Here is a 26893-nt window from a genome sequence, read left to right as displayed (position 1 = left end):
AGCCCATTTTTGCCTCTGTAGTGAGCCTCATTTTAGGAACAGCACAATGTTCAAAAAGTGGATTTTTGGTTTATTTTTTTCAGTTACTCAAATGATGGTTTAGTCTGCAGAGCTGCTGCTGGACAAAAGGTTCTAATACAAGTTTCTAGAGCTCAAGGTGACATCTTTGCTTTGTTTTTAGACAGCTGATCACACAAAACAAGCAAAGACATTCTATTTACAATGATCTAAAACAGAGGAAAGCAACAACCCCCCCCCCCCCCAAATGAAGCTAAAACACATAAATGCACATAAAAGTTTAACTCAGAAAATGGTTGGCAGATGATTTTCTATCGACTGATTCGGTAACTAATTGTTTCAGTATTAAAAGTCTAAACCTGTATTGGCCACATTAAAGTTGATACAACATGTGAACACAACACAAACATGTCGTCACCGATTCAAAGCTGTGGGAAGTTTATTTAAACATGAAACACAAAGAAGCAACACCAGCATAGAATAGACCCTGTGCACGTCAAAATGCTAACTTCCGGGTTCTGACCGGGAGGGCTTACAGGTCCTTCCAGAAGCTATTTTGCAGCATGGATAATATGGAATCAAAAAGAAAAACATTGTTTTCTCGGCAAAACAAAAAGTCAGATTTCAGCGTGTTCAAGGTCGATATGGGAGGTACTGTAGTGTACCATTATGTTCGGCTTCTGGTGTTTATAATGGTTCTATAAGCCTTCACCGTTTTCCAAAAGACCGGCATTTGCAGGCTCAGTGGATTGGCAAAATTAGACGAAAAAAAATGTTTCACACTGAGCTGAGGATCGGGAATATTAGTGCATAGTCACTGATCAAACAGCAAATATCTGATAAACTATAACAACAATCCGTGCACTCTTCAATCATTTGCTATTCCGTTTTGACACCTAATCAATTATAGAGGAAATCCAAGCATTTGTCATTTTGTTCAAACAAAACTACAAATATAAAATGTCTTGCTGAACTCGACTAACCCTTTAAGCTGCAGTCAATTCCAGCCATTTTCAGCACAAAAAAAAAAAAAAAAAAAAATCGCTAATATTCTATTTGTAAATAAAAATATGACAAGAAATAAAGGGAATATTGGACGCGCATCGCGAGGTGCATTTCCTTGAAAACGACCTATTCGTGGAGTATATACCGACTTCAAGACATATTTTGGACAAAATATGTTACTGGCTTGTTTCGTCTGGATGTCCAAGGTTGGATTATGGCCGTTTTTTGTGGAATATTTTCATCTGTGTGTAATAATGAACCCGGAAATGTGAGTCGCGCTGTGTACGTTGAAGCCGTGTATAGAGAACGGATGGATGGATATTCGTCGTTTGTCGGACAAATGTGTTTATATTACCCGCTGTGGTAATCACATCTGAAAGTGGTTTATATCGGCGGATTCATGAGAATCTAAGCTTCCCATCGGCGTATAGTGTTTGTATAATCGCGTTTGCAGTTTCAAACATTTAGCAAATTGCTTTATGCAGATCTCAAAGTGTACCGCGGGCGGCACACTGAAGCGCAACTAAGTACCAAAGACTAAAGTGTAAAGTGGATTCTAGTAGCTAACTAAGCAAAAAATAGTAATGTATAAATACTAGAAAATAAAATGATAAGGTACATGTTTGGCAAGCCCTACAGTTAAGCTAGCGCTAGTTATGTAGGATACGATGCCACTTACCTTCAAAGTTATATATGTACTGGAATATAAAAAATCTGAATCCCTTTTCCCGTTTGCTTTGAGGAGCTGACGAAAAATTATCAACGAGACGATAAACGTCGTCAACAGAAATTTTAGGCAAGTTGCCTAGGCATCTGGAAAAGTAAAGTGTACTGCTGGCTTCTTCCATTTTGACAGCGCTGTAAGCGGGACCGGAAGTAACTGTAGCACCCGGAGTTTTTCAACCGGAACTAGCACATGCTATCATGCACAGGGTCTATTGGAGTCTTATTTGGGTGACTTATGATAAGTACAACATTTCTCAAAGGGCACACGTGTTTTAGTACTTGAAAGGAATAATGAGTCTCTACATACGAGAAATATTTTCATTTTTATCTAATCCACACTCACTGCTTATCTGCTCTGAGTAAGCCTTGCAGTTCAGTGTTTGCACAAAACAGATATGAGACGTGTGGAAACAAATTAAACAAGCAGTAATGTGTCTATAGCATTTACAGGATTATTTCTCCAGCATTTGTAGCACTTGTGGGAGATTGGAAAAATGCTGCACATGATGATTCCATGGTTTTTATTGTTGCACAATAAATGTTTCAAGATTTTCAACTTTTTCTTTATGATGATTCATTGCATTAGAGCTGTTCTAGTGAACAAACAGTATTTATTAGTTCTATCTATTCTAGCCATGTTGTTCTCTTTCCATCAACTGGGTGCTCGTTTGATTAAATGTCTAACTGTAAATTAGTTTGGTTAACAGGAAATGTGAATATATTCATGAAGACATTATTAATGAGAAGAATTGGAACATTAGAACTAGTGATTTTGAGTCATTCCCGTTTGTTTTCTTACTAATTGAACAGAGAGAGTGCATTAAAAGAGGAGACTATTTGATTCTTTGAATGGTAGCCGTTGGTATTTCTGATTTTTGGAAGAGTTTCTGATGTGTGAATGAAAGGAAAAAACACAGATCTCATCCACATTGGAAAAAACACCCCTCTCAAAACAAGAAAAAAAAAACTTATTTCAAGGAACTTTTATTTTGAAATAAGTGAAAAAAATCTGCCAATGGAACAAGTGAAAAATGGCTTGGTAAGATTTCTTGAAATGAGATATGATATTTGAAATATTGAGATCTGAAAATTAGCTGGGAAAACTTATTTTAAGCTATATTTTATCAGGATTGTCCAGCTCAGGTGTCTTAAAATAAGCCACACATGCTTAAAAAATATATATACATGTTTTTCCATTCAAAAATAGATTTAATGTAACCTCCTAATATGAGATGCATTAGCCCTCCTGTGTGCTCATTTACAGGCACCAAAAAATATTGTTTCCTTGTCTGAAAAAAATCCAAAAATTCAGCAAAAAAATCCCCAAATTTCTGAAAATTTGCAAAACCTTCAGGAAGAAAACTCCAATTATTCCTTAAAAGTTTTATTTAAAAAAATATCCCCCAAATATAGCAAGAAAAGTCTTGTAAATATTTTCAAAAAAATTAGTAAAAATCTTTCAAAAAAAAAAATCCTAAAAATATCTAAAGTGATTACATATGTATCAGTAAAACTTAGATTTTCTGTAAGAACATTCACAAAAAAAAAATCATCCAAAATCCAACGAATTTCACTGGATTTTGGTTGATTTTTTTTGTGAATGTTCTTAAAGAAACATTTTTAACATTTCTTTTTTTCCCCACCAAAAAATATTAAAAATGTGGACATCAGAAGTTTCACTGTGAATTTTATTTTATTTTTTTCACATTTTCAAACTTTAAAACGGGGCAATTTGACCCACAGGACTACACGAGGGTTAAACTTATTTCGAATTTTCTTGTAAAATTCAACTCAAATAAAGACATTATCAAGATTGTTTGACTTAACAAGATATTTAAGATGCATTGTCTTAAAACAAGTCCTTCCATCTTGCTGAAATGTCACTTGTTCAGTGAATTTATCTTAAATTGAGTGGAATGAGGCATTTTGACGAAAAATAAATAAGACAAGTAGACGTAAGATTTGGAGTTATCGCAGTGCAAACCTATGAACTGTGTCACTGACATCCATAAACAGGCCTGAAAGTCATCACACAAACAAGCTGATGCATTACATTTGAAGCTCCAACAGGATACATTTAATGACAAAACGTTCACACTAAAGCTGAATAATCTCCACCGCAAACTGCTTCCTCTTTGGCAACAGCAAACAGTTCGACATCAAAAGTGAGTCTGTCTGGTGCTGCAGCAGATACAGACTTCATGGCTGCTTGTGCCTTCACTGCGATATGGGCTTGGCGTAGCACTGTGGTGAGAAAAAGGCGGCCTCCACACAAACACAACGCTGAGTCTATTTACAGTCTGCCTCCAGACATAGCATAGTCAGAAATATACTGTGACTCATGCAGACCACAGCCTGAGGGCTGGAGGAGCTGGAGATGTCAGGATCGGTTTGAAAGTCCGGACATTTCGCTTCTTCAAGTTCACAGGTTGTAAAGTTTAAATCCTCTGCAGAGCTCAGCTTCTGTAGAACACAACAACTGTGACCGGGACTTTTATCTGTGCAGTTTATCTTGTACTCCTGCCATTAAACTTTCTCTCTGAGCCAGAGTGGTCCCATTCTTTTGATGTATTTTCAAACATTTTTGGAGCTTTACACGTTTAAAAATCAGTAGAAAAAGGCGAGTTGTGAAAAATACATGTGGCTGGCATGGATTTGAACTTTTACAACGTCCTGGGTGAGTGTAATTTGGTTGATGGAGCTCATGGCATTAAAAAAGGAACACATTTAAATAATTCAGCAGCAACATGTCTTTACAGGAGCCGTCTGCCGGGTACTTTGGATGATTCACTGAACAATCCAGCCTTCACAGCAACTTTCTCTTCACTGGAAAGCAGCTCTAATGAAAACTGACCAGGGCTGCTGCATACCAAAGAAATTCTTGGTCAATTGAAATCCTAGCTTCTCTTCAACTAAGTGATTTGGCCGCAGAGAGGGAAAAATCTGCATGTTATCTCCAGAAAAACTAAATGGGCCACAGTGCACCAAGTGCACTCTACTTGCCAGCCTTATTAGCCTGAATAAATTATAAATCAGCATTGAAAGCTAGTATTTGGAGCATGTTCAACCATTTTAACCTGGTTATGCAATACTGAAATGGTCACATCAGACCAGCGTACATCTGCCCATATTCATACGATTTCCAAATATAGAACTGTATCAACTGGAGGTCCCAGAACGCGAACTATTGTGGAATTTACCAGAGAAATGAGTTCTGGATGATATGCAAGGTGCTGCAATCAAAGTTGACACATGGCTTTTTGTCCATTTTAACAAAATACAGCCCCACCAACCACCTGTGTGTCTGTTAGTCTGGAGCTGACTCAAATTAAACACATTAGTGTCCATTAGGTTGGTTGGAACCTAACGCAGGAGTGTTCACAGGTAGTCTGTTCCTCACGCCGCTAAATATAATACCGATGAAGCAATTTTCTGACTTCTTACAAAACGACCACCACAGATTTCCCACCTTTGAGAATTTGGCCAAATACAATCGATACAAACCAACCACAAGACTACAACCCTGAAACTGTCCATTCCTAAGATTGTGGAAATTATTTAGAAGAACAAGGACACTTTTTGTAAATATCTTATCCTGTGAACAGCGCCAAAAAATGCCATCCATACCCGGCATCTCAAAACCTCAGCAACTAAAATTAAACATCTCCGAAAACCACCAGAGATAAAGTGAGAAAATATGCTGTTAGGTCATTTCTTTGGACCCAGCCTATAAATAGATGACCAGGAGACTCTGGTTCCATAACAATAACATCACCTATTATATGACCCGAGCCATGTCCTTATCAGAAATAGTCCACCTCTCATAAAAGTCGACGCTTCAAACACATTTTTCCATCATGTGAGGCCTGTCAGGAGTCAAACACCTAAAATAAACAGAGTTAAAATACTCTCCTGAGGGCAGAGTTTGACTATTTGGCAGGATTTCAGGTGTTTACTTAATGCCAGTATTTATGGCGCTCTCTTGTATTGTTAGCATAGCCACTGCTGAACAAGACACAATATAATAAGGTGCAATACACTCATTGTCTTTCAAGGTTTACCTATCTGCTGTGCCAATATTAAGGATCCCAGGAACAATTAAGAGATCTGAGGTGATGCAGAGGAGTACAATCGTCCTGCCATTCTGACTCAGCAAAGACGCAAGAAACCTGGTTATGACGTCTGACGGAAAACCTAAAAGCCAGATCTTCTATGCTATTTATCCATTTAAAATTCAGATGATCACAGATAAAATGAAAAAAGAAAGCCTTAACTTAACCAAGTGACATGTCAGAGATTAAGAAGCCCTGAGGACAGGTGTGATCTCTCCCAAAAACATTTTGTTCATTCATGACTCAGTAGTTGCCGTCACTGATGCACTTCTGCCCAGACAAGCTTAACTAGACACCCAAAAAACACACAAACACACAGTCAGTATAGCAACATAATACCCAGAGAAAATGATCACGGTTAAGGTTAATCTAAAGGAAACGGTTCTTAATCCTACTGCTTAGATTAATCCTACAGATGAGTAGCTTTAAAAATCCCCAAGTCATTTTCAGCGTTTCCTGTAATTAGATTAGGAACCAAAATAAACAAATAAAGCTGATAAAAGCTTTGATTTTCCTTGACAGCAGTAGTTCAGACATCAGTGTCTGCAGCTACATGAGTCACGTTCACTGTAATTATGATTCGATCCATGAGCTACATCCACTTTTTACTAAAGCGGGTCACAGATGGGTGGAGTCTATCTCAGGTGAGGTGGGGTGAAGGGTGGGGTACAAACTGGACAGGTCACCAGTAAATCACAGGGGCAACAACCGTTAAATAACCAATTAACCCACCATGCATGTCCTTGGGCTGTGAAAGGAAACACATGCAAACTTCTCATAGAATCCAGCAGATTCAAACCCACAACTTTCTTGTAGTGAGGCGACAGTTCAAACCACTTCACCGCTGTGCTGCCTGATTTAGTTCTAGTGAAAGCCAACACTGACATCCACATCTGCCAGGTGCAAGCAGAAGATCAGAGAGACGCAGAGATAAAAGACAAAGGCAGACAGACGTACAGAGAGAGAGGCTTAAGAGGAAGCAGAGGACAGACAGACAGATGGACGGACGAGGCTGCATCGACAGACGGACGGACAGGTTTGCGAGGGCAGAGCAGGCAGATGAGTGTGTAAGCTGAGAGCTGCAGGGGGAGCAGCACTGGAGTCCAGCGGAGGATCTGATATCTGAGACGATGGAACAACAGGACACACAACACCGGCTTGGTTGGAGTCTGTGCAGAGCAGGCCGACCATGTTGCTGCCGCTGACAGCAGTGAGGAGGTCATCGAAAGACGCTGGTGTATCAGAAAGAGTGCGACCGCTCTAATATCAGAACGCTTTGTAACTCTATCTTTAGCTTCTGTTTTAAGGAGGAGAAATGAACCAATATTTCAGCTGTGCCTTCTTCAGTGTGCTGCAGAAATAGAATAATTGCTTGTTATGTATATGTTACAGGCCAAATTAGAATCCAGGCAGATTTTAAATCCGCCTTGGCGGAATTAGAATTTTGATTTCGCCTAGGCTAGATTGAAATTTGTAGGGTTTTGAATATGATATGCTCTGTTAATGTAATTATTTGTTTTCCCTAACATTATGTAAGTTGAAATTTGGTTTTAGATAAAAAGGTAAATAATTACCTTAGAAGTAATGTCAACTTTTGTCCTCAACACTTGGCAAAATAAACAGGGAAAAAATTATGTTGTCAAAGTAGTTTCTGGGTTTTTTTTTTTTCCATATACTGTATACCAAAATCCTGTTAGAGGGTTAGGATTGGGGTTATTCTTTCTAATATAGAGGCTATTGATATATTAAGATTGAAATCTGTACAACAACCATGGTAGGATTTTGGTAGGATTTCAGAATCCGGGCGGATTTAAAATCTGCCTGGATTCTAATTTGGCCTGCGACATATATATTCATTTCTGTGTATGCTGGTTGGAAGGTACAAAAATACAGAAGATTTTTTCTGACTTTCAACTATAATATACAATAAATGACTAATTTAAAACTTCAACCAAACACTGCAGTTGCATTTCTCCCACTACAAACGCTCATCAGATTTCTTTAAATATTTATATTGGCCTGAAAATCCAGTATTGGTAAGACTATAGTGGGTTATTTTTTTTAGATTTTACACAAGTTGTAAGAATAAAATCTGAAGAATAAGGATACAATTTTAAAAAAGCATCATTTGTATCTGCTGAGAAAGCGTTTAATACGATATATTAACATCAGCCTAAAACAAGTACCGACAGGCAGATAAAACTTTTCAGACAGAAAGTTTGCAGGTTTGTTTTAAAATGTTACCTAAAAATATAATTAGCCTGTTTCACTGGCGAGTTGAACTGAATGTGCACATTTGAAAAGTATTAGATTTTATGTTTACAACTGCCAGTGGGCCATCATGATCAGAATGAGCATAATAATATATTACACAACAGGAGGAACACAATGCTCTCTGCAATTGGGTGGAAAATATGTGCATATGTTCAGAGATCGCCAAAAGTCCAAAATCATACATCCCAAAATGCTATCTTTACTTGCATAACACCTTTCTTAACAAAGATACAACATGCTGCACAAGTGAAAACAAACAAATGACAGCAAAAGCAACATAGCAAAAAAGCATCAACAAAATCAAATTAGTATAGAAAAATTAAGGAAATTTAATCTACATCATGCACTAAGTATACTAAAGGTGACTCAATGAAAGCTTTTTTATGTAATCATGTTTTCAAAAGGACTTTAAATGCAGACATCCAGTCAAGATCGTCTGTTTAATGATTACTAAAAAGTATTTTTTTAGTAACCAAGTGCAGCCAGCAATCAACTGAGGCATAAAACTACCAGCCAACAGCACTATTCAATGTGAACCAAAGCTCAGTAGTCTTTATAAAGCAGTAGACTGCAGGCAAGTTAAAGTCAAAATGTAGCAGCACAACAACCTCCACTGTCATTGCTTCCCTTAAGCTGAAATTTTCTTCTGTGCAGCATTTTCTTGCACAACAAGAGCAAAACCACAATCTGTCTTTTATTGTGAAACAAAATACGTGCACATCGACATGTAAAAAAAGAAGAAAAGCACAGCGTCTTACCTTTTTCTGGTACCACACCACAGCATCTTTTACTTTGGAAGCCATTTACATTTCTCTTCTCCCCGCCTAGGGCATCTTAGACTGAAAACACACAGCGAGAGAGAGAAGAGAGCAGCGTGAGTGACGGAGTAATGAGGAGAGCGAGGGAGGACTGAGGTCTATACCTGGAAGGCAGGTGTGTCTTGACAGATGACGAAGGAAAGTGGGAGGAGAATACACACACACACATTGTTTTTTCTGTTCTTGGAGGGAAATGCCACTTAAGTGTCTTTATATCTTTATAAGAAAATAGTCATGTAGTATAATTGATGCTGAATAGACTCCACCGGCACTAATTCCAACTTACATCCATTTCAAACCTTCAAAATCAGGACAGTCAGCAAACATGCCCTCACAATGTAGAGACATCCCAACGATGATAGTTTTGGAGCAAAAATCCACACAAACAAAGTCAAAAACACATGATTCAAACACATTGGTAAGCTAATCATTTCCCCATACGGTCTCCCTTGACACCCATCTGACAACAAAACAAAAACAGTTTTTCTCGAAGCCAGTGCAGGAGTATCGCTCTAACCATTGTGGTTTGAGCTGGTTGATCCCACTGAATCAGACACTCATGCATATATTTTAATGGACGTGATTTAAGAAAAGCTGCTGAATCACTTGCAGTCTTTTAGTTGTATTTATGATCGGAAAGACAGGCTCACAAACGCACAGTTCAGACTGATGAGACATACTGTTACCGAACACTTCATTGTAACACCTGAACCCCACCTACACACACACACACACACACAGTTAACAACAGCAGTACCAAAGTGCATTAAACTGTGTTGTGATGAGAATTTATGTTTGTGTAACAGGTGCATGTGCCAACTCTGTGCAGAAATGAGTCAGTTGCCACTTAGCTTAGCATAAAGACCAGTAACGGGGTGAAACTATTGTCAAGGCTGCTCAGTCGTGTCATTTTCGACGGATAAGTCCTGATAAGTCCACAATGGTTGATTTGTAGTAGGATCACAATCATGTGATCGTCAGCACACAGCTGATGTAGTGTTCACTTGTTGTCATGGTTACAGAGATGCCGTGCCGCCATCTCAAAACCGTGGATCCAGACTATAAGCGACATCACTGCTAAAATCTAATCAGCTCGTCCTTGGGTCATTTCTGATCTTCCCTGAAAACTTCATCCAAATACGTTAGTCCATTTTTGAGTAATGTTGCGCACAGACGGAATAACGGTCGGAAGGACAAACACGTGGCAATCCTCACACAATTCAATAAAGTAAAAATGGAAAAGCAAAATTTTAGACTGTCTGTATACAATAAACAAATAAATAAATGCCCAAATTTCAATATTTTTTCTGAGCCACAAACAACAAAATAAAACTTTCCAACATTAGTCCTATAACTACTTAGGTGTCATGCCATTATGTCAGAGAACGTAACAAAAACTGAGCTTAAAATCATGATACTTCATCAAAACTTGTTTTACTCAATATCGAATTTGGGTATTTGACAAAAAAATAAACTGTTTGCTATCATGAAATTCTGTAAAAAATAACAATAAAAATTTGGTGAACCTCAGTGAAACCACAAAGCCATTTGTGACTTGACCAGCAACCACATGACAAAAATTCTGAGACTTTTTGATTGACCTGCAGGCTGTGTTTACACAGTGCAGCAAACCATCTATAGCACACTAGAGTTACCATATTTTCCACAATAGCTCAAACACCTGGTGGCACTTGGGAAAATTTTGCCCATGTAGATTCTAGATTAAAGTTTTTTTTCTTTTTTCTTTTTTGATGATTTCTAACAACAATAATTAAATTTGCAAACAAGTTATAAAACAAGTACAAGAATACTGATGTTGCTACCATAGCGGAAGAAGTGAGAAAAGCTCAAAAAAGTATGGATACCTCTGTGATATTAGCAGTGTGGTTCAAGAACATTTGACAGACCGAAGTTCACAATTATTGATTATCCAATTTTTACAAAAAGCCTCGACTTATTTCTATTAATAGGCTAAAACCACAATCAATCAATCTGCTGATTATGTTTTGCATAATTAACTATTTAGTCAGGAAAATGAAAGCAAAGAGGAAAAAGACAGATCATATCACCTTTAAAGATAATCATTAAAATTTCAACTGGTGTCCTTGGCCAAACTAGACTGCATTTAGTTTGTGGTCCTGTTGAGGTTGATACATTTCATGATTACATTCAAGGCCAAACACCTCCACAGTAACCTGCAGTCACTACCAGTATCTGGGTCACTGATGGGAAGCGTACAGGAAACAGAGCTACCATGCACCCATGAGCATTCCAGTATGTCAGTGTTACAGTCAGTGTGTTGTTACAGTAAGCTGTGTTTGAAACAGGAGCTTTGGTGATGGACGTGATGGGAGCTTGTTTGTTGTGGGTAAAGTAGAGACAGTCGCGCTGGATCCACTTCAATAAGCCTGAACTTCAAAGTCAAAGCTCAACACTGAGGGTAATAAAAAGGTGTGATCGCTAAGACAAGCTCCCTGATACTACCGCACAAGATTACTTGTTTATTTACAAACGTTATTCCATCTAAATTCGATTAACGGGCATTTCCGACTTTGTTCTGACACTGCAAGGACATTTGGTGATTACACAGAGTGTAACTTATTTAACCATGACCGTTAATTAGGAATAAAAAAAAATAAAAATAAAAAAAGAGTTGGAAGGGAGTCGAAGAGAAGAAGAGGTGGTTAATAGGAAGCTGTAAAGTGGAAAACATGGTGGCTTCGTGGTTAGCCACTCTCCTTCCCTCTTCTCTCGTCCCAGCCTCTCTTCCTTCCTCCTCCGTCTTTCAGTCTCTTTGTATCTCTTTTCTGCTTCTCTGTTACATAAGTGTAGCGTTGTCCTGCTGTGTGAGTGGGAGGGATGGATGGAGGGCAGCAGTGCTGCCAGGCTGACTCAGAGGGTAGCAGGAGCTTTCCGTTTTTCTCTTTGGCTTCGTTAGCTTAAATCCAGAACACATTAACCCAATGAAACATTACTGGAAACATATGAGGGTATTTGTTTGTTGCAGCGTCTTAAAGAAGTCTGCTGCTTCCTCTCCATCCTCTTAACTTGTTCTGCTTTTATTCTCAAGCTTTCTACTCCAGGTTGAACAGCTAGTCTTAAGTAGCCAGCTGAAGAAATCCTGCTTTGAATGTGAAGGCTTGTCTGTGCTCCCAGCCAGGACGGTCAGTCCCTGACATATTCCTTTTAAAAGTGCACTTTTCTATCATTGTTTCCATTGCTCACTATTTCTATGCTTAGATGTGCCGCTGCTGTTGAGATGTGCTTTCTTTATGAAGATTGTCTGAGGAGTCAGTTCTGTGACCGTCTGCAGTCCATGACACGGTTAGCTTACAGAAATGCATGTGAGAGATCATAGCACTGGACCGTTTGACAGCTCCACAGCTAATCTGCCAAACACAAACCACAACACACAGTGTTTATATGTGTGATAAAGCCACTACTTCAGAGTAGTTTTAGTGCGAGTGTGTGCGTCAAAGTCCTTACGTTCAAAGTCATGGTGGAGCCAGTCCAAGACCAGTGTGTCAAGAATGTGAAGTTCAAAAGCAGGAAGGAGAGAAAATGTTCTACTCCAGCCAAGTGTGAAGTCTGTATGTCAACCACAGCAGTGCAAACCACCAGAACAAAAACCTAACAAGAACCCAGGTCCTGCACACATAAATGCTGCATGTATGCTGCTTGCTCGTAAAGTTGCAAAGATGTGGCTTTATATGCAATGCAAAGTGCAAGTGTGTGTGTGCGTGTACACTTTTACCCCAGAAGGCAAAAGACATTTTTAGCAACAGGAAGAAAGTCTCTTTCTTGCTGCTGTCTACAATTACGATCATCACTCCTCCCCCCATCTCTCACTGAGCATCGTAGTGCCTCTGCTGGTTTGCCTTCTTCTCTTACTGCATCCTGCTGCCATCTTTTCCCACATAAACACTGTACATGCACCCAGCCATCCTCATGGTGCGATTCATCAGACCAGCCACCTTCATCATTGCTCCGCACTACTCCACATGCACATTAGTGAGCCAGGAACACCCAGCACGCTGTTGTTCACCAGTTCTTCTTGGAACACTTGTGGTAATCAATATGGTTTCTCAGGGCAGATACCAATCACTGGTAGTCCAATGATGAAGCCTGCTGCACCAGAGCCAAAGTGGCACAAAAAAATGATACAGACTGAAAAAACACACAATATCGGTCCGTTAGCTTCAATCTTATGCTTGCCCATTTTTCATCCTTCCAACACTGAGTGGTAGCTTGTCATTTTAATAAGACTTCCCCTGTCTGTGGTTTTAACTGATGGTCCAAATCACACAATTGTTAGTTAGTATGGCATAAACATGCAAATAAGGCATATTTTTACCTCAATGTGAAAGCCAAAGAGAATGAGACAAAAGAGGAAACGTGTGTAAAATCTGCCTTTGTGGTAAAACAAGCAAATTGCTTTATGTGTCAATAAAGGCCCGTAAATAAAAACTTTAGTGAAGAGTTGGTGATAAAAGTGGACATATAAGAAAGAAAACATGAAATAAAATGGTGTATATAAAGAGCAAACACTACAAGGCAGTGAGAAAGTAACATCTATTGTTCATCATTTACACACAGAAGTAAAACTAATCCTTGACTCCCACAGAAAAATACAGATATTAAATATCAGCTTCATGGGACTGATTTAGGCACTTTAAGATGCACAATGCCTAAGATATATAAATGTATACACATGTTAGGGTTGAAATGATTATTTTCAGCATTCGTAATCAATGTGTCAGTGGGGGGTGATATGATGATAAACACAGAGATACCATTTATCAAACCAGAAAATACGCTGTGAAGCGTTGAAGGGCCATTTTTGGAAAGGTGCAAATCATTTCTGCAACAAAGAAATGACGTTCCTGAATTTGTCAGGTTTTTTTTTTTTGCCATTACATTAAACAAAAATGAGTTTTATTTGCATTCATGAACTGTTTTAGTTTTCAGTTACCTTAAAATATAAAAAATTACATCAATATCTAAAGTTTTAACTTTTTATTACTTGACAAAGTGAATATTTAATATCTCTGCATGATATACAACTTAAACAATTCTTCTGTTTGCTTGAATTATTCAAAACCTCTTTAACACCAACTACACTTTTGGTATTAGTCCGCCTAAATAACAACAAAATATTTATTGTCTAGATGGTTCAGTGAAGTGTCCAATGGCTCAAAGGAGGGAACGATTAAGACTTTCAGTTTTACACTCTGCTGTGTGCACACCTGGAGGAGTTTCATCTATTTATTCCAAAATGAGGCTCAATACGTATTTTACAAGTTCATGCCACTGTAATCTTCTCTAGTAAAAGCAGTTTGTGTAGTTAGTTCTACATTGTGCTACTGTCAGTAACTAAAGGCTAATGAACTGATCTTTCCATTGTAAAGGACAACTTTATAAGCCTATAAACAGACAAAAGCTATTGTTATGCCTTCAGTTTCTGTAATTTGTTGTTACATAATGGAAGTATTTACGAGATCGAAGTGTGCAATAAAAATTGTGTGTGTTGTCCAAATGTGGTAGAGCAGCAACTGCCTGAGTTCCAGCGAGGAAAAATGACAAATATTAAATTGCACAACCAGAAATAACAATCATAGGCATGACCACGGGGGGGGGGGGGGGACAAAAAAAACAGACATCTTCCAGACAGACAAACCTAAGGGAGCGACACCCCATCATTAGTGGGGTTGGACACAAACAGCAGTGTTTCTGTTTGCACTCCTTCAGACTCCCTGACAGCTCGAAGACCGCAAATCCCTCCTCGTGCAAAGGCAGCGATAAGAGAAACACAGGCTGATCCTCCCCTGTCAAAGCCTCGAATCCCATCATCATGCCTCGGTGTGATGCCAGCGCTGATTCACACACACATTATCAGACAAAAACACAGACAGCAATGCATATTATTGCCTAATAGGGCTTCACACACAGGATTAGGTGTAAACTCCTCAGTTATTATACTAAAAAATAGAGGGGAAAAAAAAAAGACTGTTTTTCTAACACACATTTTCCGAAACCACACACTTGCCATGTTCCCAAAATACGCTGTGGTTTCCTGAAGGGTATTTAGGGAACAGAGGCCAGACAACGGACACATACAGCCCTTTATTCCATGGTCACATAAGGTCGACTTCATAGAGAATCAACAAGAATAGCAGCTTAAAGACGGTGTTTTCGAAGCAACTTCCTGCATTCAAACTAATTATAATCAGATGGCTTATAAACCAGAGTACTCGTTTCACACTTATACTTCACTGCATTTTAACATAGCTTAGTGGCAGCAAACTCGTGTCAACAAGAAAGCTTCATTCACAAACGCACCCCATTACAAAGCTCTCAAAGAATTTAACAACTTCGATACAACAGCGTGCACACAGTCTGCAGAACGAAGCCTGCCAAGTCCGTCTGACCAGTGGTCTGTCTGAACTGACCCATTTACAAAGAGAGAGAGACAGAGCAGTCAGTTAGACAGTGTGTATTATGTAGGCCACTGTTTATACGAGGGCTCTTGTGCTAATGCCACGACTGTGCTGCATACATGTGTGTCTTTGCATGAGCAGGAAATGTTGAGTGCAATTAGCCACATGTCTCTTGCAGATACTGTATGAATAAGAATGAGTGTCGGTGGCTGGAGAGGGTTGACTTGGAGTGTTTTTCTCAGTGCATGTCATGGCTGCCTTCCTGGGCTAAGTGATGAAAAAAACAAAACTGAAAAGACAACAGCATGCTAGCTGTTTTTCTGCAGAGAGGTTAAGACCTCAAATGTTCCTGAATAATAATAAACAACGAAATATTTTTGTTCTCAAACCCCCACGTGATTTTTGTGCAGCTGAAAGTAATTTACATTCTATTCCACATAAGAGTGTGTCAGGTCTGGCTTGACTTAACTGTGAAGTAGGAGATGCATATATTAAAGGTCCCATTACTGAAAATCCATTTTTATTGCGTTCTGTGGTTGCTTTATGGATGAGGACATTCATTGCTACCAATCTTCAAACCCTCCACAACTAGTTAGCCTCCTAGCTTAACAAGCCAGTAAAAATTTGACCCACTTGCTACCTCACATCCAACTAACCAGTAACTCAAATTCTAATCCTGCCCTCTAAACTGAAAAGTACACAGATAATCAATAAATGTCAAGCACTCCAAGTCTAAAGGAGTAGGCATTTAAGGATCATCAATATATTTGTTGATATCGAAAATTTGACCAAAGAATAATGTATACTGGCTATTAATGCAAATTCTTAACTGACAATTCAAGGCAATTCATCATACTGAAGCAAAAATTGGGAAAAAAAAAAAAATTGCTATCAATTGAAAGACCCACCACTTTAGGAGAGTAGCTTGAAAAGTTCTTGACCTCATCTGGAACCAAGGACTGTAACTTTCCATTTTGGAGCGTAACTGTATACAACAAAGCCTCAAATCCACTTGCCTACAAAAAGTCAAATGTTTGAAGCAGTCACAGGAAAAAGGGGATTAAAGCTTTGAGCTGGCTGCTCCAGGACAACCCCACCCAGCACAGGTCGCAGAAGAAGCCAAATGTGGCTTTTAAAACTGTTGCCCCATTAACCATCCGACCTGCAATGTCTGACTTCTGGTTTCCCAAACTGAAATCCTGCTTGCATAGTTGCCAGTCTTCCACGCTGTTGAGGAGGAACTGGAGACTCAGATGTGACCTTCTTCTGCAAAGGGACAGTAAAGCTTGGACATCTAAGCATTGAAATTAAGGGGCATTATGTTGAAAGGTAATGCAAGAACAACTTTTCTCCTGTGATGTTTCCTAGTGTGACAGAGACATTTATGAAGCATCCACATATACACTATCATCTCAACTATAGGGCCGAGAGGACTTTTATCTCTATTCAAACATCTCATTACAAACCTTAATGTAAGATGACTGCATGAAACCACAATCCATAACTAATCCTCAACTTTTCCTCTCCAAAATTACACGCAAAAGCCACAACAGAAGTCATTCAAGTTATCTGGAAACACACACACACACATCTGCACAATCCAGTTTAGCTTTCTCCATGACACTGTACCAGTTTTCCAGTTTGTCCCTGTTCGTGTGCCCATTTCTCCGACATCCTAAAAATCTCCTTTGCTGGAATTTTCCAGTCAAACACACACAGAAAACGGCTGCAGTTGAATGAGTGCTAAGAGTGAGGGTGTGGTGACTATGAGTGCGTATTTGCCAGTGTGTCTAATAGAGAGTGAGTGTGTATGTAGAAGTGAGGACTTTTTTTTTTTCTACAATGGATCTCATAACATTTTACATTTTATGCAACCTGTCATCCTCTGACTTTATAATCTGACACCTCACAGCTACTCTGATTGACACAAACACACATGCTGATTTGATTTCTATTCTTAAAGGCTCTCATCATAGCAAATGACTGGGGCTGCTTTCCAATAACGTTTGCATTTTGCACTCAGTTCCAGGCTGTTAAAAGACTTCATTTGTAAAGCTAAAGGAATCTCTTACTGAGTCTTCTATCTCTTCTCTCTGCTTTATTTGAAAAGCACAACCCACTTAAGATTAAGGTAGTTACTGAGCTAAATATGCAATCCAACTTCAGTCGAAGTACTTTTAATGTGGCTTTTCACCACAGAGCTTTGGTGGCTAAATAAAGATGTGCAAAGTTTCCATGAGGGGTTTCCCCACATTGGTTTAAGGTGGACGCACCACACCTCACCTGAATGACCCTACTAAACTTCAAACAGTTTCTGTTTTTGTTTTATGGCTTCTAATACATTTTTTCTGGATGTGAGCTCATTTTCCAAATGCCTTGAATTAGAGAGAACTTAACCCTCATACACATGTGGACAAAATTGTTGGTACCCCTCAGTTAAAGAAGGAAAAACCCACAATTCTCACTGAAATCACTTGAAACTCACAAAAGTAACAATAAATAAAAATGTATTGAAAATTAAATAATCAAAAACAGCCATTACTTTTGAATTGTTGATTAACATAATTATTTAAAAAAACAAACTAATGAAACAGGCCTGGACAAAAATGATGGTACCTCTATAAAAGATTGAAAACTATTTGACCAGAGTGACATGATTAACTCAGGTGTGTCATTTAATTGACATCACAGGTGTTTCCAAACTCATAATCAGTCAGTCTGCCTATTTAAAGGGAGACAAGTAGTCACCCTGCTGTTTGGTGAAAAGGTGTGTACCACACTGAACATGGACAACAGAAAGCGAAGGAGAGAATTGTCCCAGGACATCCGAAAAAAAATTATAGACAAACATCTTAAAGGTAAAGGCTATAAGACCATCTCTAAACAGCTTGAAGTTCCTGTGACAACAGTGGCTCATATTATTCAGAAGTTCAAGACCCACGGGACAGTAGCCAACCTCCCTGGACGTGGCCGCAAGAGGAAAATTGATGACAAATTGAAGAGACGGATCGTTGGAATTGTATCCAAAGAGCCCAGAGCAACCTCCAAAGAAATTAAAGGTGAACTCCAAGGCCAAGGTACATCAGTGTCAGATCGCACCATTCGTCGTTGTTTGAGCCAAAGTGGACTTCATGGGAGACGACCAAGGAGGACACCACTGCTGAAAAAAACTCATAAAAAAGCCAGACTGGAATTTGCAAAAATGCATGTTGACAAGCCACAAAGCTTCTGGGAGAATGTCCTTTGGACAGATGAGACCAAACTGGAGCTTTTTGGTAAGGCACATCAACTCTATGTTCATAGACTCAAAAACCAAGCATACGAAGAAAAGAACACTGTCCCTACGGTGAAACATGGAGGAGGCTCAGTAATGTTTTGGGGCTGCTTTGCTGCATCTGGCACAGGGTGTCTTGAAAGTGTGCAAGGTACGATGAAATCTGAAGACTATCAAGGCATTCTGGAGAGAAATGTGCTGCCTAGTGTCAGAAAGCTTGGTCTCAGTCGCAGGTCATGGGTCTTCCAACAGGACAACGATCCAAAACACACAGCCAAAAACACCCAAGAATGGCTGAGAGAAAAGCGTTGGACTATTCTAAAGTGGCCTTCTATGAGCCCAGATCTGAATCCCATTGAACATATGTGGAAGGAGCTGAAACATGCCATTTGGAGAAGACACCCATCAAACCTGAGACAACTGGAGCTGTTTGCTCATGAGGAGTGGGCCAAAATACCTGTTGACAGCTGCAGAACGCTCATTGACAAATACAGAAATCGTTTAATTGCAGTGATTGCCTCAAAAGGTTGTGCAACAAAATATTAAGTTATGGGTACCATCATTTTTGTCCAGCCCTATTTCATTAGTTTGTTTTTTTAAATAATTATGTTAATCAACAATTCAAAAGTGATGGCTGATTTTGATTATTTAATTTTCAATAAATTTTTATTTATTGTTACTTTTGTGAGTTTCAAGTGATTTCAGTGAGAATTGTGGGTTTTTCCTTCTTTAACTGAGGGGTACCAACAATTTTGTCCACGTGTGTAATGTCCTCACAGGTGCCACACACCTTGTGTCCTCTGGGGTCAAAATGATTGACTGGGTTGACTGGTATTTAAAGCATTTAGTATAAATTGTCAATAAATCGGTGTTACACCTTTAATCTGGCTTCAGTCCAACCCATTACCACAAATTTTTCCCTTCATTTTGGATCTTAACGCCAAATAGACCTTGTTTCCATAAAAGCATACGATGGAAAATTAGTATATTTGGGGTCAGAATGACCCGAGGACAACAGGAGGGTTACATATTTTGTGCAGTACGACATTATTACTCTACCAAGGAACGGCGGAGTGATGTGATGGTCTGTGTACGTTTGTCCTTCTGTCTGTCTGTCTGTTCATAACATTACTCAAAAACTGACTAACAGATTTGGATTTTTAAGGAAGGTCAGAAATGACACAAGGGTCACTGTAACTATGACAACAAGTGAACACTACACAAGCTGCCTGCTGATGATCACATGATAGCGATCCAACTACAAATCCACTGCTGTAGACTTATCAGGACTTATTCGTCAGAAATGACACAAAGAACAACTGATTAAATTGTGGCGGTTTTTCCGAGTCCCATCAATTCCTGTTAATTTTCCCAATGAAACTGAAAGATCATTTTCTGGAATGTTGGAAAGTTGTAAATGTAACAAAAAATGCTGTTTTCACAGTTTCTGTCTCTCATAAATACTGCAATTTTGCGGGTTTTTAAAAAAAAAAAAAAAAACTTACTGTCAGATCTGGGATTGAGCAGGTTCAACAGCACCCACTCCAACTTTTCTTTGATTTTTCTGATGTATTAACTTTAAGCTTCCAACAAAACAAAAAGTGCCACTACATCACACAGAAAATCGGTCCTCAAATGTGCTATTTTGTCTACAAGCCAAATATATCCCAATTATTGTCAAAAATGAGTAAAGAAACAGGGAAATATGAACATTTGGGAGTCTGGAATCAGAAGATTTCATTTATTTTTCTTAAAAAATTACCCAGACTAATCATGTATCAAATTAAATGATCAATTATTTGATAGCTAAGAGTAAATTGACTAAACTTCATCATTACATGATCTGTCCAAGGTTGATAGTGCTTTATTAACAGCTGGATTCTCCCGTTGATACCTTAAAAGTACAAAACCATTTTTGCAGGAGCGCCTTGAGTTCAGTGGAGCTTAAGGAAACCAAATTAAGGTCAGCTGACGCAGTGTGTGCTTCCTAAACCTTGTAATGTGTAACTGTACACCTCTGTTCATCCATCCATCCGACAGCAACATGTGAGGTTTTACATGCTGCTTAAGCTCTTGTCTCATTAAATTTGAAGCCCAACATGACTCTTTTCAAAGTTTATTTGACATGCTTTATCTACATGTATACCAGGACAGCTTAGATAGGTGCAGTTTGTGTCCATCTGCTGCAGTCTCCACAAGAACGGCTGAGAGCTGCAAGAACAACCGCACAAAACAGAAAAGAAAAATTCTTTTGCTTTTTTTTTTTATTTTTTATCCTTGGTACATGAAAATGGAGCTGGGAAAAACTTTGGCTGGAAAAGCAGATAGTGGTGGTCAGATAAGGTTAGACGGCACTGATCAATACTACTGACACCGAATCAAGAGCTGATCTCTACGAGAACTTTTCAAAACCGCCAGGCAAAAACGACAACATAGATAAGCAAGTGTTAAGTGCATAAAGCATGGTTTCCTAGCCGTTTTGCTTCAAACGCAAACTGACAACAGTGTTACGTGTCTTTGGGATGTCTAATGAAAGCATGAGCAGAGAGGGAGACCTCCTTCATGAGTCCAGTAACTCGTGATGTGTAACACTAGCTGCTCCCTCTCTATCTGAGTGCTTCATTTTTAATGATGGGAGCAGGTTACCTCTCTGAGCTGGGGGAGGGGGCACGTGTGTGTGTGTGTGTGTGTGGGGGGTTATAGTAAGTGTGTGTATGCTGCATGTTTACAGGAAATACGAAGCTGCTCAGGCGGTGATAAAGGGGTCGAAGGTGTCGGGGATTCAGGGAAATTGTGTGTGTGGTGTGTGTGGGGGGGGGTTATAGTAAGTGTGTGTATGCTGCATGTTTACAGGAAATACGAAGCTGCTCAGGCGGTGATAAAGGGGTCGAAGGTGTCGGGGATTCAGGGAAATTGTGTGTGTGTGTGTGTGTGTGTGAAACGAGGAGGCTGGGATCGTGTTTTCATCATGTAGGGTGATTCCCTGACAATCTCAAGTGACACCAAACAACGCTACACTTGCCCTACACATCGCTTGATTGGATAGCATCGTGTGCTCCCACTAGTTGTTTAGTGTGATGGTCACATGTACGCGATCAGCCCCCATGAACTCATTAAACACCACTGGAAAGGTAAAACATTTGCTCGACAACAACTTGCACACATGCTTAAATTATTAGCAGATTACTGGGTGAAGCTGGGAGATTTTGGTCCAGAAAATTAACACGGAACCATAAATTAATTTTGTCCACTGGTGAGAATCCAACAAATGCGACAAAAGGGGAAAGACAAGCTTACTTTGTATAATTCAGGAATGGATTGAAAGAGAAAAAAATAAACTCGATATGAAGCTGGAGGGAGCTGGGAGATGAAGATGAGATAAATCTGAGGCAGAATCATGATGCATGATCTGAATTACATGCCATTCTGCAGATTTGATCAGATGAGATCACATGATTAGCTGTTCATGTGGTTGCCTGGATACAAAATCTGTTACTACCACTCAAGGCTAAAGGTCCAGTTTACTAATATCTGAATCCTATTTTAGATTTTCTTATGAAGGTTTATGACTGGCAATAGTGATTTTTCAGTCTGTTGCTTCTTTTGAAAATATAGTCGCTGCTAACTTGCTAACACTTGCCCATTCTGCCTTGTTCATCTCCCTGTGGTGACTCTCAATGTAATTCAGAATGCAGTCTTTGCAGAGTCTTTCATCCAACAGACTCAAACTCCAAACACTGTAGCCGGAGGCAGTAGCCTGCTGTCTCATCACAGGCGGACCTTATGGCATCCTTGTTTTGCTCTGCAGCCTCAGTAAGCTAAGTGTACATGAGCAAGTTCTCCACCTGCTGCTGGTTCTGGTGGAAGTGACCTTTCAGCTCAAAGCAGATTTCCTAGAAAGCCCAACAAAGACATCAGCTTCCATCCAGGACAGTGAAGCTGGAGTCTGTCTGCAGGGTAAGAGACTCACTGGAGAGTAGGGGCAGACTAAATAGATTATCACCCTATATCAGATCTATTCTGTATATTCTGAATATTGGATCTGATGTTTTTAAATAGATTTTGCAGAAGCAGCTGCCTCTCTTTATCCGTTGTGACTTTGTGGCCTTGACCTGATTGTCTTCTTGCCAGAGTTTATAGTCTACCAACATTGCAGGACAAACGCAGAAAAGCTTTATTTTAGTTACACATAGGGAAAACACATAAACAAAAGCATATCAATGAAGCTTTGAGTTTTTGTTGCTTTAGATTTTGACACCAGGTGTTTTATTTTCACTGCAAAAGTATGTCAAAGGTTTCAGATATCAGTGATGCGTCTCCTTGATTACAAATGATCAGTATCTATGCTGATAAACCCGTATCAGTTGATCCTCACTGGAGAGGCAGCTGAATGACACTGAACCACAAAGGCTACCTTGGCCAGCAACACTTTGTGAAACATTTTGATGACCGTGAGCAAGCTCAAACTGCAATACAGCCAATAAGAATTAGTGACATGTAAAAAATTTGATCAGCGTGAGTGCTGACTGTTTGGGCCAATAATTAGATGTTGTAATCCCTATTAAGACAAACAAGAGATTCCATAAAGTTGTGGTAGACCAATTAGAGGTTCAATTTTAGCTTAACCCTAATGTTAGGCTCATTTCTCAGGAACAGCAAACGTGTTTTTGGGTCATGTTTAATTATCCAAAAGTGTCAGAAAACAAAAAATCTCAACAGACATTGTTTATATCTTATTGTTAACTCCATTATCAATCAGTTCTATCAATATTTATTATAATAATAATGGATTTTCTATTCAGGCATACTCAAAGCACTTTACAATGGACCCATTATTCATTCACTCACACATTCTCACTCTGGTGGTGGTAAGCTACATTTGTAGCCACAACTGCCCTGGGGCAGACTGACGGAAGCGTGGCTGCCAACCCGCGCCTACGACCCCTCCGACCACCACCAACGTTCACACCAGTGTGAGAGCAGCACTGGAGGCCAGGCGGGTGACACAACAGGACAAGGACACAACAGCACATGACTAGGCGAGAGCGGGAATCAAGCCACCGACCCGCTCTACCACCTGAGCCACAGCCGTCTTATTGCACCGGTGTTCTTTAGATCTCACAGATCATGGTTCAATGAGGGAAATTTACTCATTTTTCAAGCACGCAAAACGAACCGATTTACTTTTATATGTAGGTTATACTTGCTAAGCCAAGCAGAAGAAATGGAAAAAATACTTTTAACATTTTTTTTTTTTTTTTTTTTTTACACTTTAAAAATGGGTCAATTTGACCTGCAACATACAGGAGGTTTAATCTGTCTGGTTTAAGATCCATCATGTAAGAGTTCTCTAAGACATTAGCAATTTAGGTAATTTATTTTTAATAAATCTTTTTATGATGCAAAATGAAGCTGAAACACACCTAACTTCACTACTTGAAGGGTAGGACGTGCTTTCAAATAAGCTTCTGTTCACGGTTAGGGACGAGTCGAATCATTTACATGCAAGTCTGACAGATGGAATTTTTATCAAACTCCATAAAGCAGACAGTAATAGCGTCAAACAGTTGCGTATGATGTGATCGTGTAGATACTAAGTGTCTGTGGCTCTGTGTTGGACAGGAAACCAGAACCCACAGATGAACCGAAGAACTGAGACCAGACTGTAGACAACTTCACAGTCCAGCATGCACGAAGACACGCATGCTATTAAGAAAAAAAAAAGAAAAAAAAAGCTTCGTGTGTGCACTCCTCAAAGGGGAAGTATGCCTTTCTTTCACATTCTCATCTTTTTCTGTCTTTGTCGTTCAGACTCATTCGCTGCCGTCTGAGCAGATTTATGTGTGAGGGGAGGCAGCTGCAGCCTCACAGCAACGATCGTGGGGTGTTGAAGCATGCAACAGACAACAAAAACAGTGTGTGTGGAGCTCAGGGTGGGGGGCTGCACAGTAGTAAACGCACAATGATTCACACACGGACTCACCTCTGGTCCGGCCGAGTAGCTGACTGTGCTTCGTCCTAACAGTCAAATGACGGCAGGAGCTGGACGTTTGGAAACAAAGGAGAGAGTCGGGTCAGACTGTGCTTGGCCTCGCATGATCCATTTCAAACTGACAACAGCAGCATGTATGACTGTGTGCATCTGAGGCTCTCGCATACCGCAGACGGCAGTCATTCAGGAAAGAGAAGCTCGCTTTTGGTCGGCCGGACTAATAACTTCCTCCAAATTTCTCTGTGAAAAGAGGGTTTTAGTTTGCATCCTGAGCACCGTGTAATTGGGCTTTGGTATGGGTCCTTGTAATGAGGCTGCGGTTTTAAAAGCAGCATGAGTCATTTGCCGAGCTTCAGAGACGCACACAGACAGGCTGCCTCTAGGATTCTCAGAAAAGGTAATGATTAACACCAGGCAGCCAAGGATCCCAACAGACAGCTTACCAATACTGCTGTCGTAGAAAGTCATGAGACCGACCACCATCATCACAATCATCACCATAAACACTCTCTTCTATCACCATCAATTATCTCTCAGAGTGACCCTGTTGATAATAACAGTCCAATGTGGCAGGTAATCTGTCATGCAAAGTCACGGCACATCTGCTGAAGTTATTCCTGCATCTGTCTCAGAAAACAAATAAACTAAATCTGCTACTTATGTAGACAGAAGACGTGATGATAATAATTATAAAGTCTATGTCCCAATAAAGCAATCAGACAAACTGAAAACGTCCCAAAATCCACCGACGGATTTAAAAGGCATGTCTGTAAAAGAAAAGGTAGAAGGAAAAAAAAAGACAAAATAACACCATTTATCAGACACTCCATTTGTATAAACAGAAAGAGTTGTCAGATTTTTACTTTTCGAAGGTTCGTGAGCTACTCTTCTGTGCTGTCATGTTCTGTAGGGAAAATTAATCGAAGCTTAAAATGACAATATTTCATCTAAATTCTTCTACGTCACATCTCATTTCAAAGTTTGCAGTAAACAAGGAGTGTTCAGTAACTAGGTTCTGTAAAAAACAAACAATTCTGTGTTCCTCAAAGCAACTGTGAAGTCATCGGTGACTCAGCTGACGGTCAGTGACCACAGCGCAAAAAAAATTCAAGGACTTTCAGCTGAACTACAGGTGAGAGAGGAAACAAGGATGGAAATGAAAAATGTAAGTCATAAAATATATACAGTATGTAAAGTCACTGTTTTTTCAGCATTGGTAACATCTGAGGAACTTGGAAAAAATGTACACGTTGATTCCAGGTTAGCACAAGCCCCTCTTGTTTTTTATATGATGTATGACATTTTATCTGTTTCATCATGAACAATAGATATGACTGAGTTCTCTCTACTGCTGGCTATTCTTTTGCAATTTCTCCAGAGGCGTACAAATGAATACTGCAGTGAAAAATGAGCCCACAGTGAGGAAAAAACATAACGGGAGAAAAAAAGCACCCAGACACTGTGTTGAGTTCAGAAGGTTTGCAGAACAGAATTCCAAATATACAGTGGGTACGGAAAGTATTCAGACCCCTTGAAATTTCACTCTCTGTGTCATTGCAGCCATTTGCCAAAATCAAACAAGTTCATTTTATTTCTCATTAATGTACACTCAGCACCCCATCTTGACAGAAACAAAACTGAAATGTAGAAATTTTTGCAAATGTATTAAAAAAGAAAAACTGAAATATCACATGGTCAGAAGTATTCAGACCCTGTGCTCAGTATTGAGTAGAAGCACCCTTTTCAGCTAGTACAGCCATGAGTCTTCTTGGGAATGATGCAACAAGTTTTTCACTCCTGGATTTGGGGATCCTCTGCCATTCTTCCTTGCAGATCCTCTCCAGTTCTGTCAGGTTGGATGGTGAACGTTGGTGGACAGACATTTTGAGGTCTCTCCAGAGATGCTCAATTGGGTTTAGGTCAGGGCGCTGGCTGGGCCAGTCAAGAACAGTCCTTTGTTATTTTTGCTGTGTGCTTAGGGTCATTGTCCTGTTGAAAGGTGAACCTTCTGCCCAGTCTGAGGTCCTGAGCACTCTGGAAGAGGTTTTCCTCCAGGATATCTCTGTACTTGGCCGCATTCATCCTTCCTTCAATTGCAACCAGTCGTCCTGTCCCTGTAGCTGAAAAACACCCCCACAACATGATGCTCCCACCACCATGTTTCACTGTAGGAAACACCACAACATGATGCTCCCACCACCATGTTTCACTGTAGGGATTGTATTGGGCAGGTGATG

General features: G+C 39.6%; 1 protein-coding gene across 5 annotated transcripts in view; it reads right to left on the bottom strand.

Annotated features, from left to right (window-relative positions):
• LOC110962728 (protein PHTF2) overlaps positions 1 to 26893 on the bottom strand; it is an 82563-nt gene that overhangs the window by 32810 nt on the left and 22860 nt on the right. For 4 of the 5 annotated variants that reach the window (XM_022210738.2, XM_022210739.2, XM_022210740.2 and 1 more), the window contains exon 3: positions 8894 to 8974. In XM_022210738.2, the coding sequence (XP_022066430.1) occupies positions 8894 to 8938 (45 nt within the window). In that variant the 5' untranslated portion in view covers positions 8939 to 8974. Of the gene's footprint in view, positions 1 to 8893; positions 8975 to 24647; positions 24675 to 26893 lie in introns of those variants that run through there. The other variant, XM_051959148.1, reaches the window with a different exon arrangement.

This window comes from Acanthochromis polyacanthus, chromosome 1, assembly GCF_021347895.1.
Source record: "Acanthochromis polyacanthus isolate Apoly-LR-REF ecotype Palm Island chromosome 1, KAUST_Apoly_ChrSc, whole genome shotgun sequence".
In the NCBI taxonomy this organism is placed as follows: Eukaryota; Metazoa; Chordata; class Actinopteri; family Pomacentridae; genus Acanthochromis; species Acanthochromis polyacanthus.
The sequence above is the reverse complement of the archived record's forward strand: the minus strand, read 5'-3'. Positions and strand labels throughout refer to the sequence as shown.